This window comes from Lithobates pipiens, unplaced genomic scaffold (assembly GCF_037356315.1).
Source record: "Lithobates pipiens isolate NorthernLeopardFrog02 unplaced genomic scaffold, aLitPip1_a1.2 Scaffold_22, whole genome shotgun sequence".
Classification (NCBI taxonomy): domain Eukaryota; kingdom Metazoa; phylum Chordata; class Amphibia; order Anura; family Ranidae; genus Lithobates; species Lithobates pipiens.
Window position 1 is genome coordinate 192,525,346 of NW_027507784.1, and position 19,037 is coordinate 192,544,382.

Consider the following 19,037-nt stretch of genomic DNA (forward strand, 5'->3'; position numbering starts at 1 on the left):
CAAACACTTTAGGACAGTAACCTGCATATTACCCTTTAAAATTAGCACTTTAGATTTCTCCCATAGACTTGTATAGGGTGTTCGCGGCAAATTCGAAAAGCCGGAACATCCCAAATTGTTCACTGTTCGCTGAACAGGCAATGTTCGAGTTAAGCATGAGTTCGACTCGAAGCTCATCTCTATTTGTAAATAAGAAGTGAACAGACAAATATACAAATATTGCTTTTATTGTGACTTTAAAGTTACAATTCCCAGCTTTTGACCTTTTCCCAGACCCTCCTGCATCAGAATTTGAAAGCCTCCTTTGGTACATTTGGTGCATGAAATGCATATTTTTCTTTAGTGGCTTCTGGTTCCAGGACAGCAGTGTCGCTCACATCCTAAAAACAAAAGATATACAAACTGGTGAGAAAACTTGCATTTTCATTGAACCATTTCTAATTCCTGACAAAAAAAAAAAAAAAAAATGTATGGATAGGTGCTTCCAGGAGGGGGTGGGTGTGTGGCCAAAAATGTAGTGGTGCAGAAGCGCACAATACTGCTGAATATTTGTAGTATTTTGCCAGGTGAAAGCATACCTATTTATCTGCAGCCATTTCTTTTACAGCTCATTCTAAACAAAAACACAGATCAAAGTGTGGAGTTCTTGAGAAATTTACCTCCAATAAAGTGCTTTTTCTTCACTGGCATGTGGTCCAATTTACTCTCAAACTCTACTTGCACATAGACTCCTTCCACCTATCCCTATAAGAAACTCTCCAATAAGATGACCCCTTAGGAAATAAGGGTTCAAGCACTCCGGTACAAGCTGCCCCTCATCCAGGCCTCCGCCTCCCCAAATATACCTCCAACATTATTCCTTCATTATCACCAGGTTCCAGATCAAAGTACAAAAAGGGTAGCAATCGTGAGATACCATCTTTTTAATTTAAAGCCACAAAAACGAATTGCTTGCTCACCCACATGTGACAGATCGGGCATCAATGTTTTCTATTGGCATCTTTTCTAATATGGCCGCATGCTCCACTACAGCAGAAGTGACGTAGTATGCATAGCTCCATCATACTTCCGTGTGTCACATGTGAGCGAGCAATTTTTTTTTATATAAAAAATAAACAGCATCACACCATTACTTGTCTGTCTATACTATGATCTGGAACCTGGTGATAATGGAAAAATAAAGTTAACCTCCTCGCGCCCGCCCTATAGCCAAATGACAGTCGTAGAGCAGGCGCTTTCGTCCGGGTGGCCGTGCCTGGACGTCCTGGTGTTTACTTCCGCAATGCATGCCGCCACGGGCGCGCATCGGGGAAGTTCTGTTTGCCGTGTCCCCCGGAGACAGGCAAAACACAGATTGCTGTAAACGGCCAATCACAGCGGCCGTTTACAGCGCGATCGGCGTGTCCAATGTGAGACGATCTCATATGTAAACATGAGATAATCTCGCAGCGCCGCTCTTCCTCACACAGACAGCGTGTGAGGAGGGAGAGATGAACAGCTGCAGCGGCCGTAAGTGTGGGGGAAAAAAATAAATAAATAAATAAATAAATAAAAGTGCCATCCGCCCCAGTGCCACCTGTTAGTACTGTCATCAGTGCCACATATTAGTGCCATCTGTCATTGTCCTGGTGCTCCAGGGCCTTCAAAAATGTAATAGGTAGTCAACAAGTTAGATGTGTAATTTATGCTCCTAGAACACCTGATGGCGTTCCCTGCATGTTGGGCCTCTATGTGGCCAGGCTGTGAAAAAGTCCCACACATGTGGTATTGTAATACTCAGGAGGAGGAGCAGAATTTTTTTGGGGGTGTTATTTGTGGTATACACATGCCATGTGAGAAATAACCTATTACAATGACAATTTTGTGGAAAAAAAAAGAAAGAAAAAAAAAAAAAAAGAAAAGAAAAATCTTAATTTTGTAAAGAATTGTGGGGAAAAAAATAAATAAAAAATAAAAAAGCTCACCATGCCTCTTACTAAATACCTTGGAATGTCTACTTTCCAAAAAGGGGTCATTTGGGGGGCATTTGTACTTTGCTGACTTGTTTGGGTCACAATAAGTGAGATAGACCACCAGTACATCAGGTGTAATCAATTTTGTGCGATTCGCACCACAGCTTGTAGACTCTAACTTTCACAAAGACCAAATAACCACTAATTTGGGTTATTTTTACCAAAGATACGTAGCAGTATAAATTGTGGCCAAAATTTATAAAGAAAAATTTATAATTTGCATAATTGTCACAGAAACAAGGAAATATGCGTTTTCAAAGTTTTCAGTCTTTCATTTATAGCGCAAAAAATAAAAACCCCAGAGGTGATCAGATACCACCAAAAGAAAGCTCTATTTGTGGGGAAAAAAAAAAAAAAAAAGGACAAAAAATTTGGGTGCAGTGTCGCATTACTGAGTAATTGCCAAAGTGTGAGAGCGCTGAAAGCTGAAAATTGGTCTGGGCAGGAAGGGTGTTTAAGTGCCCAGTAAGCAAGTGGTTAAGTACATCAGAAAGGAGGTGGAGATCTGAATGACAGACAGGCTCCTTCCACTTTCTCTGTGAGAATTACTGAAGAGGCCGCTTGTACATAAGCACTTGAGACCTTCATTTATAAGGGGTTATCTATTCTTGAGTGATTAACAAAGAAAAGGTGGAAGGAGTATGCACAAGCACTGGAAGTGAAACACGCTGAAGAAAAAAGCATTTCACAACAAGCATATGCACCAGATAAATGGACAGTTTTTTTGCAGTTCTATGAACACCAACAAAAACGGCACTTTACAATAGTATGAAATGCAATGTCATACGATTTTAATAGCTTTATTCTTTTAGTGCTACACCTATATAGCGGTACCAGTCACTCCTGAAATAGGCCCCAAACACTTCACTTCCAGGCACAGCTAGCACATGGTAAGGCCCAACGCTGACTGTCAGGCCTTAGCAACTGCTATTTGCAGGCAGGGCCCTTTTTATGCAGCAAAAATAGAAAGTCTTTAGTGCTAGCTGTCCTATGGAGGACTACTGCTCCCAGTCAGCCCTCAACAGGCCCTGCCAGCCCTCCAGACTGCAGCTGCCCAACTCCACACTGGTGACTCTGCACCAGACTGCACTCCCCCAGTCCTCTCAGGGGTGCCTCCCCAGCCCCCCTGGCTGAGACTGGTGGTTTCCGCCTGAAGACTTGCCTGGTAACACTAGCTTCTGTTGTCTTCTGGTTCCTCCGTCTCCTGTCCAGACCCTTCTTGCTTTCCAGAAAGGCTCTGTCCTGCACCCGAAACCTCAGGCCCAAGGTCACCACCACCCCTGCCTCCTGGATTGGGGGGCACCCTCAAGGGCCCCGACAATCTAGTGCTCCATCTCCAGTTCTTCCATCCGACAAATCACCAGCTGGGCCAATTGGCATTTCAAGGAGGCCTGTTCCCTGCCAATCCTAGTTTGGGGTGTCTCAGGGAAGCAATGACCAATATATTTTTACACATTTTACTTTAAGTCACAATGTTTGGATCTGAGGGACAGGTCATAACCAGATATCCCATGATGGGAATGCTCTGAGACCATAATAAGACACACAGGTACCAATGCCTTGGTGAGCACAGGGTGCAGAAGACCTCAAGCTAAAAAAGGTTGACTTCCCAAATAGCGGTAGTATTGGAGGTACTGAAAAGAGATCTACAAGTATGCATTCTTGATGTCCATAGAGGCCAGAGAAAGGAGCTTTTCCCAAATGGAGCCCAAGCTTTTGCTGGGGCAAATGAGTACTTTTACCCTCAGTGACATCTTGTATGAGGGTGTCCAGAGAAGCAGATGTTTGCCATCAAAAGACATGCAGAGCAAGAATTTATATTGGTTAAAAGTGATCTGCAGAACAGCAGAGCATGTGATGCATATTCAGGCAGGAAACCTTTGGGAAGGCAAGACTGAAAATATCAATCAGCCAATCCACATGTCATAAGCATCAAGTGCTCTGCAAGAATATTAGCAGGATCTTTAAATCTTTATGCCAGCCTGTCAAATCTTATGGGAATTTTAAAGGTTAGTCAGGTTGCAATTCATTTTTTGCTGCTAGCAAAAAAAAAAACTTCAATTGAATCCTTTAATGATGAAGCATTCAAAAATACCCAACTGGTAAACAGCACTAGTAGAAGCTAAAGGCCAATGGAATGTTCTAGTGTTTATATGGTCTAAGCCTGAAAGCTATGGTGGCTGTTGCACAGTTCCTTAATACCAGTCCTCTGTCAAGATTTACTGTAGATAGCGCTTTTGCAACAGGTTCAGAAGCTGCATGCATGTCACATGATTATGCAGGGGAAGGCACAAAAGTTTACAGCTTCTGCATTCTAAGTCAGTGATCATATTTACCAATTTGGCCCATAAAGATAATCAGATCTGCCAAGAACTCTTACCTGGATAAAGCAGAGGGGGGGGGGGGGGGGGGGGGCTTGGGCACCTTCATTAGAAGACTAAGAAAGCCTGGTCATTGTCCTCTGCAGAAATGTGTCTGGTCTGAGGAAGGAGCATAACAGGCTGCCTTGGAACCATTTGTGGATTGTAAGCTGGAGAGGCCCGATGCAGTGGGACAAACCCCCTTGTTCTTCAGATACATGTTGCACCACTTGACAACTTTGTGAGGTTTTGAGTACACCAGTTAAAATACATTGTGTACTTGGCTAAATGCCTGTCCCTTAGGCATTTGGGCTAACTGTATCCAGGTGACGGCAGAAGGCAGTAAAGGCCAACAAAGGAAAAAAAGATGAATGCTTTCACAAGTAAAGCCTTAGTCCTGTGCAAAGGCTATGATTACTAGCACAGTGATGCACAGGTGTATTCAACCCTGTGCTGGCAGTCCTATTGTTTATTGGGATTCAGGGCTGCATAGATATATCACCTAGAGAACAGTGGCTATCCATGCAGGTGCTTTTAGAGCCATGCGCCCACACTGATGGCACATTGGGAGCAGCAGCTGTGTCCTTGCAGACACTGCATCCCAACAGAATTATGGGACTGCTGGCATAGGGATGTAGGCAACACCTGTGCATCACTGCCAGTGGACACATCTCTGCACAGGCCATTGAAATGTCTTATGTGAACATGGTCTAGGAGAACGCTGGGCGATGCTAGGTCTCAGGAAAAAAAAAAAAAAAAAAAAAAAAAAAATGTAAAATGCAAGCATGGGGTTCATGGGACACTGCAGTTGATGCACTTTAGTTTTCCAACCATGTGGAATATGGTTATGGATGATATGTTTCTTTAAATGCAAGTTGTAAGGCTGGCCATATGCCAGCCTGTATTTGTAGGAGGAGCCTGAGAGGGCTATTTAATCCTCCTGTCAGGGCTAATGTTGTCGGGATTTCTGGGGGTGGCTGTTCCTTGTCTGCCCCGTCATCCCTGGGTTCCATTAGGGCCGCCCTGCCCATCCTTCCTTACGGCCATGTTCCAGCCTCATGGGAGGGGGGTGCCAGGGGAGCATCCTCATCCTCTCTCCCCTCTGCTCCATCTGGCCAGCATACATCCCACCCGCTGCTCGCGGCGTTCATGGCGGGGGAGCAGGGGGGTGGCGTCAGCCCGTATTTCCTTCCTTTCGTCCAAGCTCCGTGTGGCCAGCGTGCAGCCCGCCTGCTTTTCCCAGCGCTCATGCCGGGGGGGGGGGGAGAGTTTTAGTCCAGCCAGCCATCCTCCATCTCACAGCTCCGGTGTGGCGTTTATGCCAGGGGGACCAGTTCTCCACCCACACTCTCCCCTCAGCTCTCCTGCAAACAGCCCGCCTGCTTCTCCTGGTATTCCGCCAGGGGGAGGTGATTGGTCGTCCTCCACCTTGCTCTCCCCTCTGCTCTGGTTGGCCAGTGTGCAGCCGCCCGTTTCTCCGGCGATCATGTGGGGGGGGGGGGGGGGGGGTGGTGGTCATGCCATTCATTCACCTCTTTTCCAACTGCCTGGGCTCAGTCTGGCCAGGGTGCCACCCGTGTTAATGTGGGGGTGGGGGGTGTTGTCTGTCCACTCAGCATTTTTGCTGGGCTCATGCCCCACATTTAGGGGGGCCATCACCCACTTCTCCCTTCCACCCCTGTGTTTCCTGCCACCGCAGGGGGCCCCCCCGCTTCTCCCGGCACTCATGGGGGGGGGCGCGTCTTCTCAGCTACCCTACACCCACTTGCCAGCCAGTTCACCTCCTGGGAACTCATGCTTTGCTCCAGGGAGGGGATGCCCGCAAGCTTCCCAGTTCTCTTGGGGGGGGGCACTCACCTGCCTGCTCACCTCCCGGTACCCATGGGGGGGGGGGGGGGGGGGAGAATTCCAGGCACCCACCTTGTCAATCACAAGGGTTTCATCATGGCGTTCAGCCCCAGGATTCTGTCCAGCGTTTCTGCCCCAGGGTTGACGTCAGTGTTTGACACCAGGATTCAGTCAGTGGTCTGCCCCAGCATTTGTCATAGCATTCTGCCCAAGCATTTCTGTCTTTGCACCTCTACCCCAGTATTTCTGTTAGTGTTCTTCCCCAGATTCTGTCATTGCGTGCTTTTCTGTCATAGTGTTCTGCCCCAGCGTCAGTCTCATTAATTCAGGTTCTGCGTTCAGTCTGTGTTCTGGCACGGCATTCAGTCTTAGCATTTCGGTCATAGCGTTTCTGCCTCAGGATTTCTGTCTTTGCATTTCTGTCTCAGCATTCAGTCTCAGCGTGTTTTCGGTCATTGCATTTCCGGCCAGGATTCTGCTGTTGCTTCGCTGTCTCAGAATTTCTGTTATAGCGTTACTGCCCAGGATTTCTGGCATTGCATTTATGCCTCAGCGTTTCTCTGTTTTGCAGTCATTGCGTTCTGCCCCTAGATTTCTGTCTCTACGTTTCTGCATCGGCATTCATTTTCAGCGTTTGTCATAGCGTTGAGGTCTTTGTGTTGCTGCCATGCATGTGTCATAGTATTTCAGCCTTGATGGCATACTATGGTAGCCCTTTGTCTTCGTTTATCATGTCCCATCGTGTCTGTCATGTTTGTACCTGGGTCAGGTAGCTAGGGCTTACACGTCAGGATCTGTCACATCTACAGATCCATACGGGCTGAGGTTTCGTTTGTTAATTGATGTCCACGATCTTCTCGTCCGTATACAATTCGTCATACGATGCATGTGCATTCACCACATCCATACTACCACCGACCACGGCCTGTGGGTACACTAGCCCTGAGTTCAGTTAATTACCTGCATCTGCGCTGCAGGTTACTCAGGCTCACTTACCACTCACATGGGGGGGTGGGGAGTTTCGTCGTCAGGGTCATTCACGTGCAGTGGTATTGTCATTTCTGCTCATGTTTAATTAGGCAGGGGGGGCATTGTTGCTCTCATGTCTCGTCTCATTTCTCTAGTTTGCGTTTCCGGTTGGGCCGTCTTGGCATCCATACTGCTAGCAACCATGCTTGCACTCACTTTCATCAGCCCGGCCATTGTTGGGGGCTTGTTGATTGGTGCTGATGTAGTTTTGCCACTGGGCTCACTTTTGGGTCAGAAGCAGTCGCAAATTTTTCTTCAGTTGATGTCCTGTTGGGTTGAGGCCCTGGTTACCGCCCAGGGTTGCAGTCTCTCTCAGGGTGTGTGCTATGCCACGCCCCCGTGACAGCCCTTGGGCAGACATCACAATGATTCTGGATTCCACTCTTGGCTCTGATCTTGTCTGTCTAACTCATTACCTTAAGTTCTACTTGGGGACGTCAGTCCAGTTGTTTTTTCTGATCCCCAGCCTGTTCCAAGTAGAGGGGGCTTCAGTCACCTTGGGTATGTCTATCATGCCATGGGACCATTTCCCCCGGGATGGAGTCAGGCCTTCTTTCTCGGTTCAGGATTCTGACTCAGCTGTTAGGTCTCAGGCTGAAGCATGACCCGATTGTATCTGGTAGGACCAGGGTCCCGTGTCTGGCATGGTTTCTCCACGTTTGACAATGTCATTACCATGGTACATGGGCCTGATCCGCTTACTCCATCACATCCATCAGGTATCCAGATTTTCACACTCCTGCTAGTGGTCTTTTTTTGCCACTCGCCCTCTCACTTTCCCAGAGCAAGTTTGGGTAGGCCTGGGGTTGGGGGGGGGGGGGGGTATGGCTCTGAGCTATTGTCACTGGTGTTCGTTGAAGTATTTCACCATCATTTGCAGAGGCTCCTCAGGCCAGGCCTTGTTCCTTTCCCCCACGTATCCTCATTTCACAAGCACTTCATTCTCGGGTCTGGGTGTCTCGGGCATCGGACTAATTTCAATATTTCAGGGGATGGTCAATTGGGTTCGGGGTAGTTTCGCAGGTTCTATAGGGGGTTCCTTCTCATCACCAAGTCAGGAGTCAGCGGATACTTTCTGGATGCTTGCTGGATACTTGCTGTTGCCGTCCGGGCGCACGCTATTATCCGTGATGGTTCATTACCTTCCCTTCTTCACCTAAAATTTGTGTGTCTTTTTGCCCTCTTTTCAGGCATACTGACCAGCTAGGCCAAGGCACGCCTCAGGCCTTGGTTCTTAGGAGTATCGCATTTACCGCTTGAAGACTGACTACAACTATGGTTTATCTGTTGTACTTCACCTGTTTCCTGTAGTAAATATGGCTTCTGTACAGTAACAGTTTGTGCTGTCTCTTTAAATATATCCCATCAAACATGAAGTCAGAAGATTTCCGGATCCATGCTCTTTCTACACACTTGATGCCGAGAGCCTGCTAGCCTTGATGAGAGTGTTCTTGGGAAAGAACTGTGCCTCCTGACAAGTGCAGTCCTGTCCTGGATGCAGAGTATTTGCAGCAAGGAAAACAGCTGCATGGCAGCCAACAGCATTCCACTGCCTAAGGCAATGAGGGTGAGTGGAGATGTCAGCAGTAACTGGGACAGCTTCAGGGCAGAGTTTGAGAACTACTCCCTAGCCACAGGGTTAAAGCCTGCAGCAGTGCAAGCAGCCACACTGAGAAGGGTGATGGGCAGTGAATGCCTCCATGTTTAAAAGCATAATCTGAACCTCACAGAGGAGCAAAAGTGTGACACCAAAACCATTCTGGATGCATTAGCTTTCTTCAGACCCTCTAAAAACAGTCATATGAAAGATATATATATTTGGCTGCTGTAAGCAAGACTGAATCACTAGACCGGTTTGTCACATGGCTACAAGAAAAAGCTGCAAGCTGTGAGTATGGCTCTCAGATTTGTGATAAAATAGTTTTGGTCATCACCAGTGAAAGCACACGCTGCCACTTATTGAGGAAACATGATTTAGATCTACAAACAGCAATTGAGATATTGCACTGCAGAACTTACTGACAAACATATGAAAGCTATGAAGCAGGATAAACTGACAATAGCAATGCAGCCTCTAAACTGCAAATCTTCAATAACCACCAGCATAAGTTTCAGCACAAGGGTGACCTACACAACTCACCTGGGAGGAAGCCTGCATCAAGTATTGCAGCAATGTGCATGTAAAAGAAAGAAAAGTGTCCTGCATATGGGAAAATCTGTACTGCATGTGGTAAACCAAATTACTTTGCAAGAGTGTCTCTCCAGTAAAATGGAAGCTGCATACAATTGAACAAACGTAAGATCCGGAGGACGCAAACCTGCTTAACACTGATATGGTTTACTCCTCAGAATGAATTGGTGCTGTAAACACAAAGGGCAAAAAAAAAAAAGGTTTTAAGTCCTCAGATTAAAAATATATAATCTAACCCTGCCAGCTGGACTCGGGTGCAACATGTGATGTCATGAGTATAAAGGACAAAATGAAACCGGCACCCAGAGCACCCCTTCAGCCTAGTAGCACCAAACTAAAGTTGTATTCAGGGGAACTAATGGAATCATTGGGGCTATTCCTAACAGAATGCAGCATACATTATTGTATACACAAACTGAATTTGGAGACTGTTGATGCAGATCAGAAACTGCCATTATCAGGTTCAACATGTGAGTGCCTTGGACTGATGCTGTTCACCATTCCTGCTGAGTTACACAATGTCGATCATCAGCCTGCACAATCTGACTAGGCCACTGACAAAACAGCAAATTCTTCACACCTATAGTGATGGGTTTGAGTGCTCAATAGCCTTTGTTCCAGGAGAGGTTCATCTTGAGCTTTATCCTACCATTCAACCTGTACAATGTGCCCCACGCAATGTGCCCATCACCATTGAGCCTCAGGTTAAAGAAGCTCAATTAGATAAATATGAAGCTGAAGGACATCCAACTTCCGTATCAGAGCCTACAGATTGGATCAGTAACATGGTTATCAGAAAGCCTGAGAAGACCAGAATATGCATTGATCCCAAGTTTATGAATATGGCCCAGAAATTGTCACTACTTAATGCCAACACTCGATATTTTGCACAAACTAAAGCATGCGTCTTCACACTTGTTGATGCTAGAGATGTTTTTACAGTGCAACTGGATGAAAAAAATAAAAATAAAAAAATAAAAAATAAAGTTGTGTAGCTACACCACCATGTTCTGGACTCCTTGGGGCAGAAAAAGATGGCTCAAACTACCATTTGGAGTCTCTGTAGCACCTGAGGTATACCAGCGAAAGCAGCATGATCTATTAGGTGGTCTTCATGGAATTAAGCCAATAGCATTCTTATAGTTGGCTGCAGTAATACAGAGGAGGCTGAGCAAGACCATGAAGAAAAAATAGAGCTACTGGATCATTGTAGGCAGGTGATGCTGAGGCTTAGTGTAAAGAAATTGCAGTCCAATATGGAAGAAGTTTCCATGGACATATCCTGTCTTCACAAGGCTTAAAAGCTGACCCAGATAAGATTAAAGCCATTGTGGACATGCCACAGCCTACCGATTCCAAAGCTGTACAGAGATTTATTGGCTTTGTTACATACCTAGCAAAATTCCTGCCACACTTATCTGAGGTGTGTGAGCCATTAAGGCAACTTCTGGATAAAGATGCAGTTTGGCACCGGCTTCCCAAGCATGACCGGGCAGTAGAGGATATAGAACGCTTGGACACCTCTGCCACAGTGTTGAAATACTATAATGTCACAAAGCCTGTCACGATACAAACCGACTCCTGTAAAAATTGTGTAGGTTGTTGCCTTTTACAGAAAGGTCAGCCAGTTGCATATGCATCCAGAGCACTTTACTCAGCTGAGCAAAATCGTGCTCAAATTGAGAAGGAATGTTTAAGCATTGTATTTGCTTGCCAGCATTTCCATCATCTTTATGGACAGGATTCAATTACAGCCGAGACTGATCACAAACCTCTGATAGTCATATTCAAAAAGCCCCTTTTGTGCACTCCCAAGCGTTTGCAGAGCATGATGCTTACATTGCAACCTCAATGTTGTATACATGCCAGGATGTTTAATGTATCGGCGAAACCCTGAGCAGAGCTATGTCAGATAATGTGGCACCTGGGAGGTGAGCATGAGCATTGTACAATTTGTCTGCAACAGGAACAAAATTTCTTTGCTGATGATAGCAAGTGGGCTCTCTTAATGTCACAGATCAGCAACTGCATCAACTCATACAGCACACTGACATTGATGTAACTTTACAAGCTTTGAAGTGTATTGTTTTGAGTGGGTGGCCAGATGAAAAAGGCAGTATCTGGAATTGTAAGGCAATACTGGTACTTTACAGATGAGATCAGCATACAAAAAAACATCTTGTACAAAAGGTCCAATAGTCAACGTGCCAAAGTCACTGAGCACAGATATATTACACATACACTCTAGCCATATTGGTGGTGAAGCATGCTACAGACAAGCTTGTGATACTCTTTACTGGCCCAACATGCATGGTGAAATCAAAGACTCAGTAATTGTCCCACCTGCAATGAAGATGTCCATTTACAACAAAAAAAACTACAATGTCACATGTGGTTTCTTAAACTAGCAGTTTAATAAAGTATAATGGATCCCAATGCTCAACCCACATTGCATATTCATTAGGAAGCTTAGAGACCGTCAACTAGCTCTGGATCTGTAAACCACTCTGCAGTTAACAGTGGAAAAAGACTGGAGACCACAAGCAGAGCCCAGTATCTGAAGGTCACACTCCAGGCAAGCAGTCATGAGTCCAGTGGGGTTTGTTTGACAATGCACTGATCAAGATAACTGCATAACGAGTTCAACTACGCAGCATGTCACCATATGTGGAAGTAAACAGGCAGCTCTAAAGACCAGAAATGTGTGCATATACAGACCATTTGAATCAAAGGTTTTTGCCTCAAAAAAGGGTCACCTGCATGCCCCATCTTTCTGCTATCAGATGTGTGCAATTGTTATTTTACTACACTTGTAGCATGTTTAGTATCTGTGTATAGCTTTATACTAACTCCTGTTGAAAATTAGATGTTACATTTAACTTTCTGGTGTGCCGACTCCTACTGTGCTTATTGGAGAATGAAATGGAAATTTTATTTTTTTTTTTTTTTTTTTTTTACAAGAAGAAACCCACACCCAAAGCTACAAGGCAAAAAAGCAGCCATTTTGTACAACTTTGGTATTTGAATTGGCACCAACTCAAAAACGTATGGCATGTATGTCACTGCCCCTATGAACGTTTAAAGTTTTGCAATCTGTCACTATTGGGTAACAGCCATTTTAAAGATCACAGCATACCTCGCCAGAGAAGTATTTTTCTATAAGAGCCGAGGCTGCATGGTAAACCATATGATTTTCATGGGTTTGCAGAGCCTCCATTTTCTCTAGGCCTCCCAATTCTTCCACAACTAGACATAGTTTATCCAGCTCACCCAGTTTTTCTGCAGCCTAGAAGCAGAGGAAAAAAAAAATAAATAAAAATAAAAGGTTTGCGCTAAAAACAATTGCCAAGTCAAACCCATACATTATAGAATTCATGGGAACATGGACACACACACACACACACACACACACACACACACACACACACACACGATTTGCAGTTTATTGGTTTCAGAGAGGTTCAGAGAGACATGGGAAGCAATCACATAAGTATCCGCAAAACACAGGCTAGCTTGTCTGCAACATGAATCGCAACATTTTAAAATCGCTGTGCTGTCTTAACCCAAGTGTGCAATCATTGTCTAATGCTTTACTATCCACTTGTCAATTGTTTCATTACAGAAAAGATTGGACACAACTGATGCCTTTGTCTTTAAGAGCCCTTTCACACTGACGTCTAGGGTGTCAGCGCTAAAGGGGCACTATTTTTAAGAGTAGTTTTAGCAACGCTATTCAGTGGTTTTAACCCCCCCTGCTAGCAGCTGAAAAGGGCTTAAATCCGCACGTAAAATGACACTGCAGCAGCATTTTGCCAGCGGTATAGCAACACTGCCCCATTGATTTCATGGGGAGCTGCTGGCAGGACTTTTTCTGACGCCCTGCCAGCGCACAGCTCCAGTGTGAAAGCCCTCTGGCTTTTGCACTGGAGTGAATGGAGCCACTTTTTTTCAGGTGCTATTTTTAGCACTGTAGTGCCTGAAAAACACCTCCAGTGAGAAAGGGGTCTAAAGTCCTAGTTTCCTCTCCCCCCCAATAGATTTTATTGAAATCGAAAACATTAAAAAGTACAAAGCAGACATTGTACAAGTTCTCAAAAAGGAAATATGCAAAACAAAATCTGTAGTCTAAACTCTTACATACACAAGTATAAAAACAACAAAAAAAACAAAAAACAAATGTAGGGTAAAAACAGGTGTCTGATACCTTTAACATAACAAGGTAACTGGATGGATCAACACGTAGGGTTCCTAGAAAAAAAACTAAGACTACTGCGGTAGCCATGGGGATAGGGAAGGAATGAAGAGGGAAGGGAGAGAGAAGAAGAGGGTATGGGAGAAAAAGGAGGGTGATCAAAAAAAATAAAAAAAAATAAAGGGGGGAGGGGGGGTGGGAACACCAGTACATTTGTGCACCAATGAAAAGAAAACCATAAATATAAAACCATAGATATAAAACTATAGATAGAGATGCCATCTAGCGTTAAAGGGTCGATGTGTTCAGTGACCATAAGGGTTTTAATTTTTTTGCAAAAGTAGTCTGCCCTGAGCTCCTTTTAAGCTAACAGTTCTTCATATTGGCATTGTGTATTTAAACATTAGAAAGATTTGAAGCAGAGCTCCATTTTTACAGCTAGTCTAGCAGCAAACAGAACATGGGCTATAAGGATTCTGAGATTTTGGGGGGGGCGCGGGGATAAACTAAGCCAATACTCACAGCACCAGAACTGGAGAAAGGAGCAAACTTATCCATTGTGGTTGAAATGAAGCCTGAGACTGCCTAAGGTTCTCACCTTTCTTTCAGGACAGCACCTGGAGATAAGAGTACTTATTCTAGGGACCACCGCCTGCAGGACTTTCCTGCCAAACGATTGCTCTGATGCTGAGAGCAAGTCCAACCTGTAATGGCGGTTGAAGGTTGAAAAACGCGTCCAGGTAGCCTTGCAGATTTGTACCGGTGAAGACCCCCGCTTGTTCCACCCAGGACGTTGCCACTGCCTGGGTTGAATGAGCCACTAGCCCTGAAGCCTTGCAGGCTTCATTGATTTTCATTTGCAGCAATCTTCCTATGGTGTTTTTAGAGGCACTAAACCCTTTACGCGAACCTGAGAATATGAACAAACAATTTGTTCTTCTGAATTCGTGACCATCTTACATCCAGGCCATGAAAAGATCTTTCCTTAGTGACAGATGGTGAAGGGCAAAAAGGTTGGAAGAACCATTTCCTGTGGCCTGTGAAATACTAAAACCTTTGGTAGAAAACCCAGGTCAGTTCTTTGCACTACTCACTCTGGAAAGAGAAACAAAAACAAAAACACAAAACCAAAACAACCAGGCTGTCAATCTGAGATGCTCGACAAGTTTGGCTCCTTCCATTACAAAATGGCCTGTGGGGTTCCACTGCAATCTTCTGCAAAGTTGAAAAACCATGCCCTCTTTGGCCAAGAGAGCCACCAAAATAATGCTTGTAGCCTCCTTTTGCAGTTTGAGTACCAACATGATCTGAAAAGGGGGAAAGGTGCAGCACAAGCAGAAAGTCCATGGCTGAGCTAGTGTGTCCAGGCTGTCCGCTTAATCTTGCCTGTTCAAGGAGAGAAACCACCACCTTCGCATTGGCCTGAGATGCGAACAGGTCGATCTGGGGAGCGCCCCAATTTCCTATTAGCATCTGGAACACCTCTGTATTCAGACTCCACTCTGATTCTAGTACTCTTTCCCTGCTTAGGAAATCTGCTACTAGATTCAGGTATACCAAGTTACCTTCTGCCCAAGACAAAATCTGAAGAGCTGAGGACAGCAACTGCTTCTTGTGCCAGTTTTGTTACGTATGCCACTGCCGTGGCATTAATCGAACACTTGAATGTGGTGGCCCCTGACCCGATCCTTGAAAGCCCACCATCCCCAGAAAATGCCTTTAGTTCCCTCCAAATGGAAAGTCTCTTGACCTCTGTTTGTCCAAGCTTCTTGGGGTGCCCACCTGAAAGTGCAGATAGCCCAATAACTAGCATCTGTTGTCAACCTTTTTACTACTGGGAATGTCCAAATGCCTTTTCATCTGTTGTCCTATCCAACACGGCTTCAAGATCCAGACCAAACACTAAATCATCTCCCCCCCCCCCCCCCCCCCCCCCTCGTATGGAAGACCACATAACTTCGCCTTTGAAGCAGTATCTGACCAGGTTTTAACCCATAGCGCTCTAGGCGCTGTTTACACAACAGAATTTCGCTCCTATTTTGAAAAATACTGGTTTCGTGTCAAATCCTCTCGGCATAGTCAGCACACAAATGTTACATCAGGGGGATTTTCATAAAACTTGGTCACGCAGCCAAGCAACGACAAAACTGACAAAACTTAGTTTTGGAGAGGCACCACAAAAGTTCACCCTGACCGCACATCAGAAGCAGAGCTTCTTCAGACTAGAGAGGCTATCAGAGCACTCCCTTTACAAGGCCAAACATGTCCTGCTTAAGGCTCATGCTACTTTTATGAGTATGGAGATAAGGTGTCCGTTTTCTGGCCAATGCATTGAGAGAAAAACGCATACAATCATACATCCCTGCTCTCTGGACACCATCAGGGTCCAAGATTCATGCCTCCCCGGACCTGGCAGCTACCTTTCAATATTTCTACTTAAAGCTTTATAATTTAGACGCAGCACTGGCCACTAGATCTCCAGCCCCCTTCCTTTTAAACATACAGAAATGCCTTCAGGAGGGCAAACATCCCTCTTACAGAAGAGGAACGGGATCACAACCTCTTCACATGGGTGAACTTGCAAATGCAATGATTGATACACAACACAGGAAGGCCCCTGGGCCTGATGGCTTTACGCTTCTATTTTTTCAGACACATCTAGCCCCCTCCAATTAATCACAGCCTTCAATGCCATACCTGAAGGACATAACACACACACACACACACACACACACACACACACACACACTGCAAACTTCTATCTCCATGCTCCTTAAGCCCGGAAAGGATCAGTTGCTGTGCTCCAACTACAGGCCCATTTCCCTTCTAAATTGTGACATCAAACTCCTCACGAAAACCATAGCCTCCAGGCTCAACCAGTCTAATGCAATGCTTGGTTGCACTCGATCAGGTGGGCTTAATAAAGACTCGAGAAGTGAGTGATAATACTATGCGGACATTAACTGTCAGAGGAGGCTAGGAGATCCAACACCCCTCTTACGCCTATCCACTGATGCCGAAAAGGCTTTTGATAGGGTGGACTGGGCGTTTCTCTGGGAAGCACTCTGTTCTTATGAAATGCCCAAGTCTATCTTAGACTGGATCTCTGCCCTCTAGTCTAAACCCACAGCCATGGTACGGGTGAATGTGATTGACTGACCTCTGCAATCTTCAAACTGAACTAGGCAGGGGTGCCAGCTTTCCCCATTTGTCCTTTCCCTGGAGCCATTTCTTCAGCATGTAAAAGACAACCCAAATATCAGTGGTGTCCACTCTGACCACTATCAACACAAAGTAGTAGTGCAAGCAGATCTTTTATTCTATATCACTAAACTTATAACATCCCTGCCTTCTTTGTTACAAGAATTGAAAAGCTATGGCAATCTCTCCAACTCTCCAAAGTTAACCTCCAAAAGACGGAAGCTCTGAACATTTCGGTAACGGACCATACACCGACAGGCATTAAGACTTTTTTCCGTTTAAATAGGCTACCCGTTCTATTCAATACTTGGGTACCAGAATACCTGCAAATCCAAAGGATATCTTTGCCCTGAATTTTCAACCCTTCCCATCAATGCTGAAAATCTGAAATCTACAACTCATGATACATTAGTGTGATGGTCAGTGGGAAGAATTACCTCCTTACAGATAACTTCCCACTCACACCATTGAGCTTTTTAGCTGAGAGGCAGACATTGATCAATGCTGAAGGAACCCCTAGCAACCACTGGAGGATCCCTAGGGTTCCACAGAACCCTGGTTGAGAATCACTATCTTAGGAGATGGGATCCACTCGCTCGGTCCTGAATCGGCCGATGTAATATTCTGAAGATGAACGCAATGCCACAGCTTCTATATTTGCTACAAGGCTTACCTGTCAAATTACCGCAAACTCTCACGATGTCCATTCGAGGTTTAGCACATTCCTATGGCATGGTAAACACCCACAAAATAGGTAGGATATTACTGCCAAGGCCAAAGCTGAAGGGAGGCATTGGATTCACAGACCCTGCTCTCTATTACACAGCGACGCACATGACTAGAATGAGTGACTGGTGCTGTCATGGGGAAAGGAAACTCTGGGCCATGCTAGAGCAGGCGATGGCCCAGGTCCTGTTAGCTGGCCTACCCTGGGCAGTTAAGCAATTAGAGCCCCATTTAACCACCCATTCAATGGCCTCATTGAGATTGACAGATTTTCTCATCTCTCCTCCCTGCCTAATTTGCCTTCTCCTATGACCCCAATCATAGGGCATCCTAAATTCCCCATGGAAATGTCAGATCCGGCCTTTACCGGCCAAGCGCTGAAAAGGCTTCTACAAGCATCTCGTTTCCCAAGATCCACAGGCTGGTTATATACAGGGAACTTTGTGGCAGGACAGGCACCCATCTTGCTGGAGAGCGGGGCAGCTCTCCCACTTCCTCGGCTCTCTACCCAAACACTTTTCTAGACAACTCCATTCCTTCGAAGAATGATGTCCGAGTGATAGCCCAATCCGAGGTTCGCTTTCTAGGTCTTCTAGAACTGTTGGCCATACAAGCTTTCACAGACCCTCCCTTCTTAGCCAAGTGGGAAAGAGCCCGACAAGCCATATTTACCACCCCACAGAAGGAACACATACTCTTTGCCCATAAATAGTCACTTTGCAGCAAACATCAGGAAATTTCATACAAACTGACCACACGCCAGTATCACTCCCCAGCCGCTTTGGCCAAAATATATTTCCCAGCCAATCTGATCTTTGCGAACAAGCTGGCACTATTTTACACTTTTGGGAATGCCCCATACTACAAACTTTCTGGCAACCTGTCCTCACTCATCCACAAACTCAGACACTTCCCTAACCAATGACCCTGCTGCTGTGCTCCTCAACCTCACTCCCGTGTCAAGAAAGCAACACCACAAATCTCTCAAACACCTCCTCAACACTGCTATGAACAGCCTGCATCCCAAGCCAATGGAAGCAACAATCTGCTCCCACTGTGGCCCAATGGTTCGCAAGGGTTAATAACATTGAACAAATGGAAGACCTGACTGCCACGATCCAAGATAAATTATGAACATAAGACCAGATGGTTTTATTGGACACAGTTCCGCTTCTCAGAGGAATGCCTCCGCGAGACAGTCGGGCCACGATGAATGCCAGAGGCTCTTGGTCCAAACCATGGCCTTCAGAAGGCCTGGAGAGCTGAGGGCAGTCCTTACTCTCTAGGTGGACTTCTACCCCCTCTACTATCAAACCCCATCTCCCCTCTTTCCCTTTACTCCATTTCCCTCCCCAGCTATCTCTCCTTTTCTTTATTCACTCTCCCTCATTTAAAAAAAAAAAAAAAAAAAAAAAAAACACACCCTAGTCAGTCACCCCGCAGTACTCTTCCCCTATGCTCGGATACCCGAATTCTTC

General features: G+C 45.5%; 1 protein-coding gene across 1 annotated transcript in view; it reads right to left on the reverse strand.

The window, feature by feature from the left end:
• Positions 1-211: 211 nt before the first annotated feature.
• Positions 212-19,037, reverse strand: part of KPNA7 (karyopherin subunit alpha 7) — a 98,094-nt gene continuing 79,268 nt past the window's right edge. The window contains exons 10-11 of the mRNA XM_077448762.1: positions 12,577-12,726; positions 212-380 (exon numbers count right to left, since the gene is read on the reverse strand). Of these exons, the coding sequence (XP_077304888.1) occupies positions 285-380; positions 12,577-12,726 (246 nt within the window). The 3' untranslated portion in view covers positions 212-284. The remainder of the gene's footprint in view (positions 381-12,576; positions 12,727-19,037) is intronic.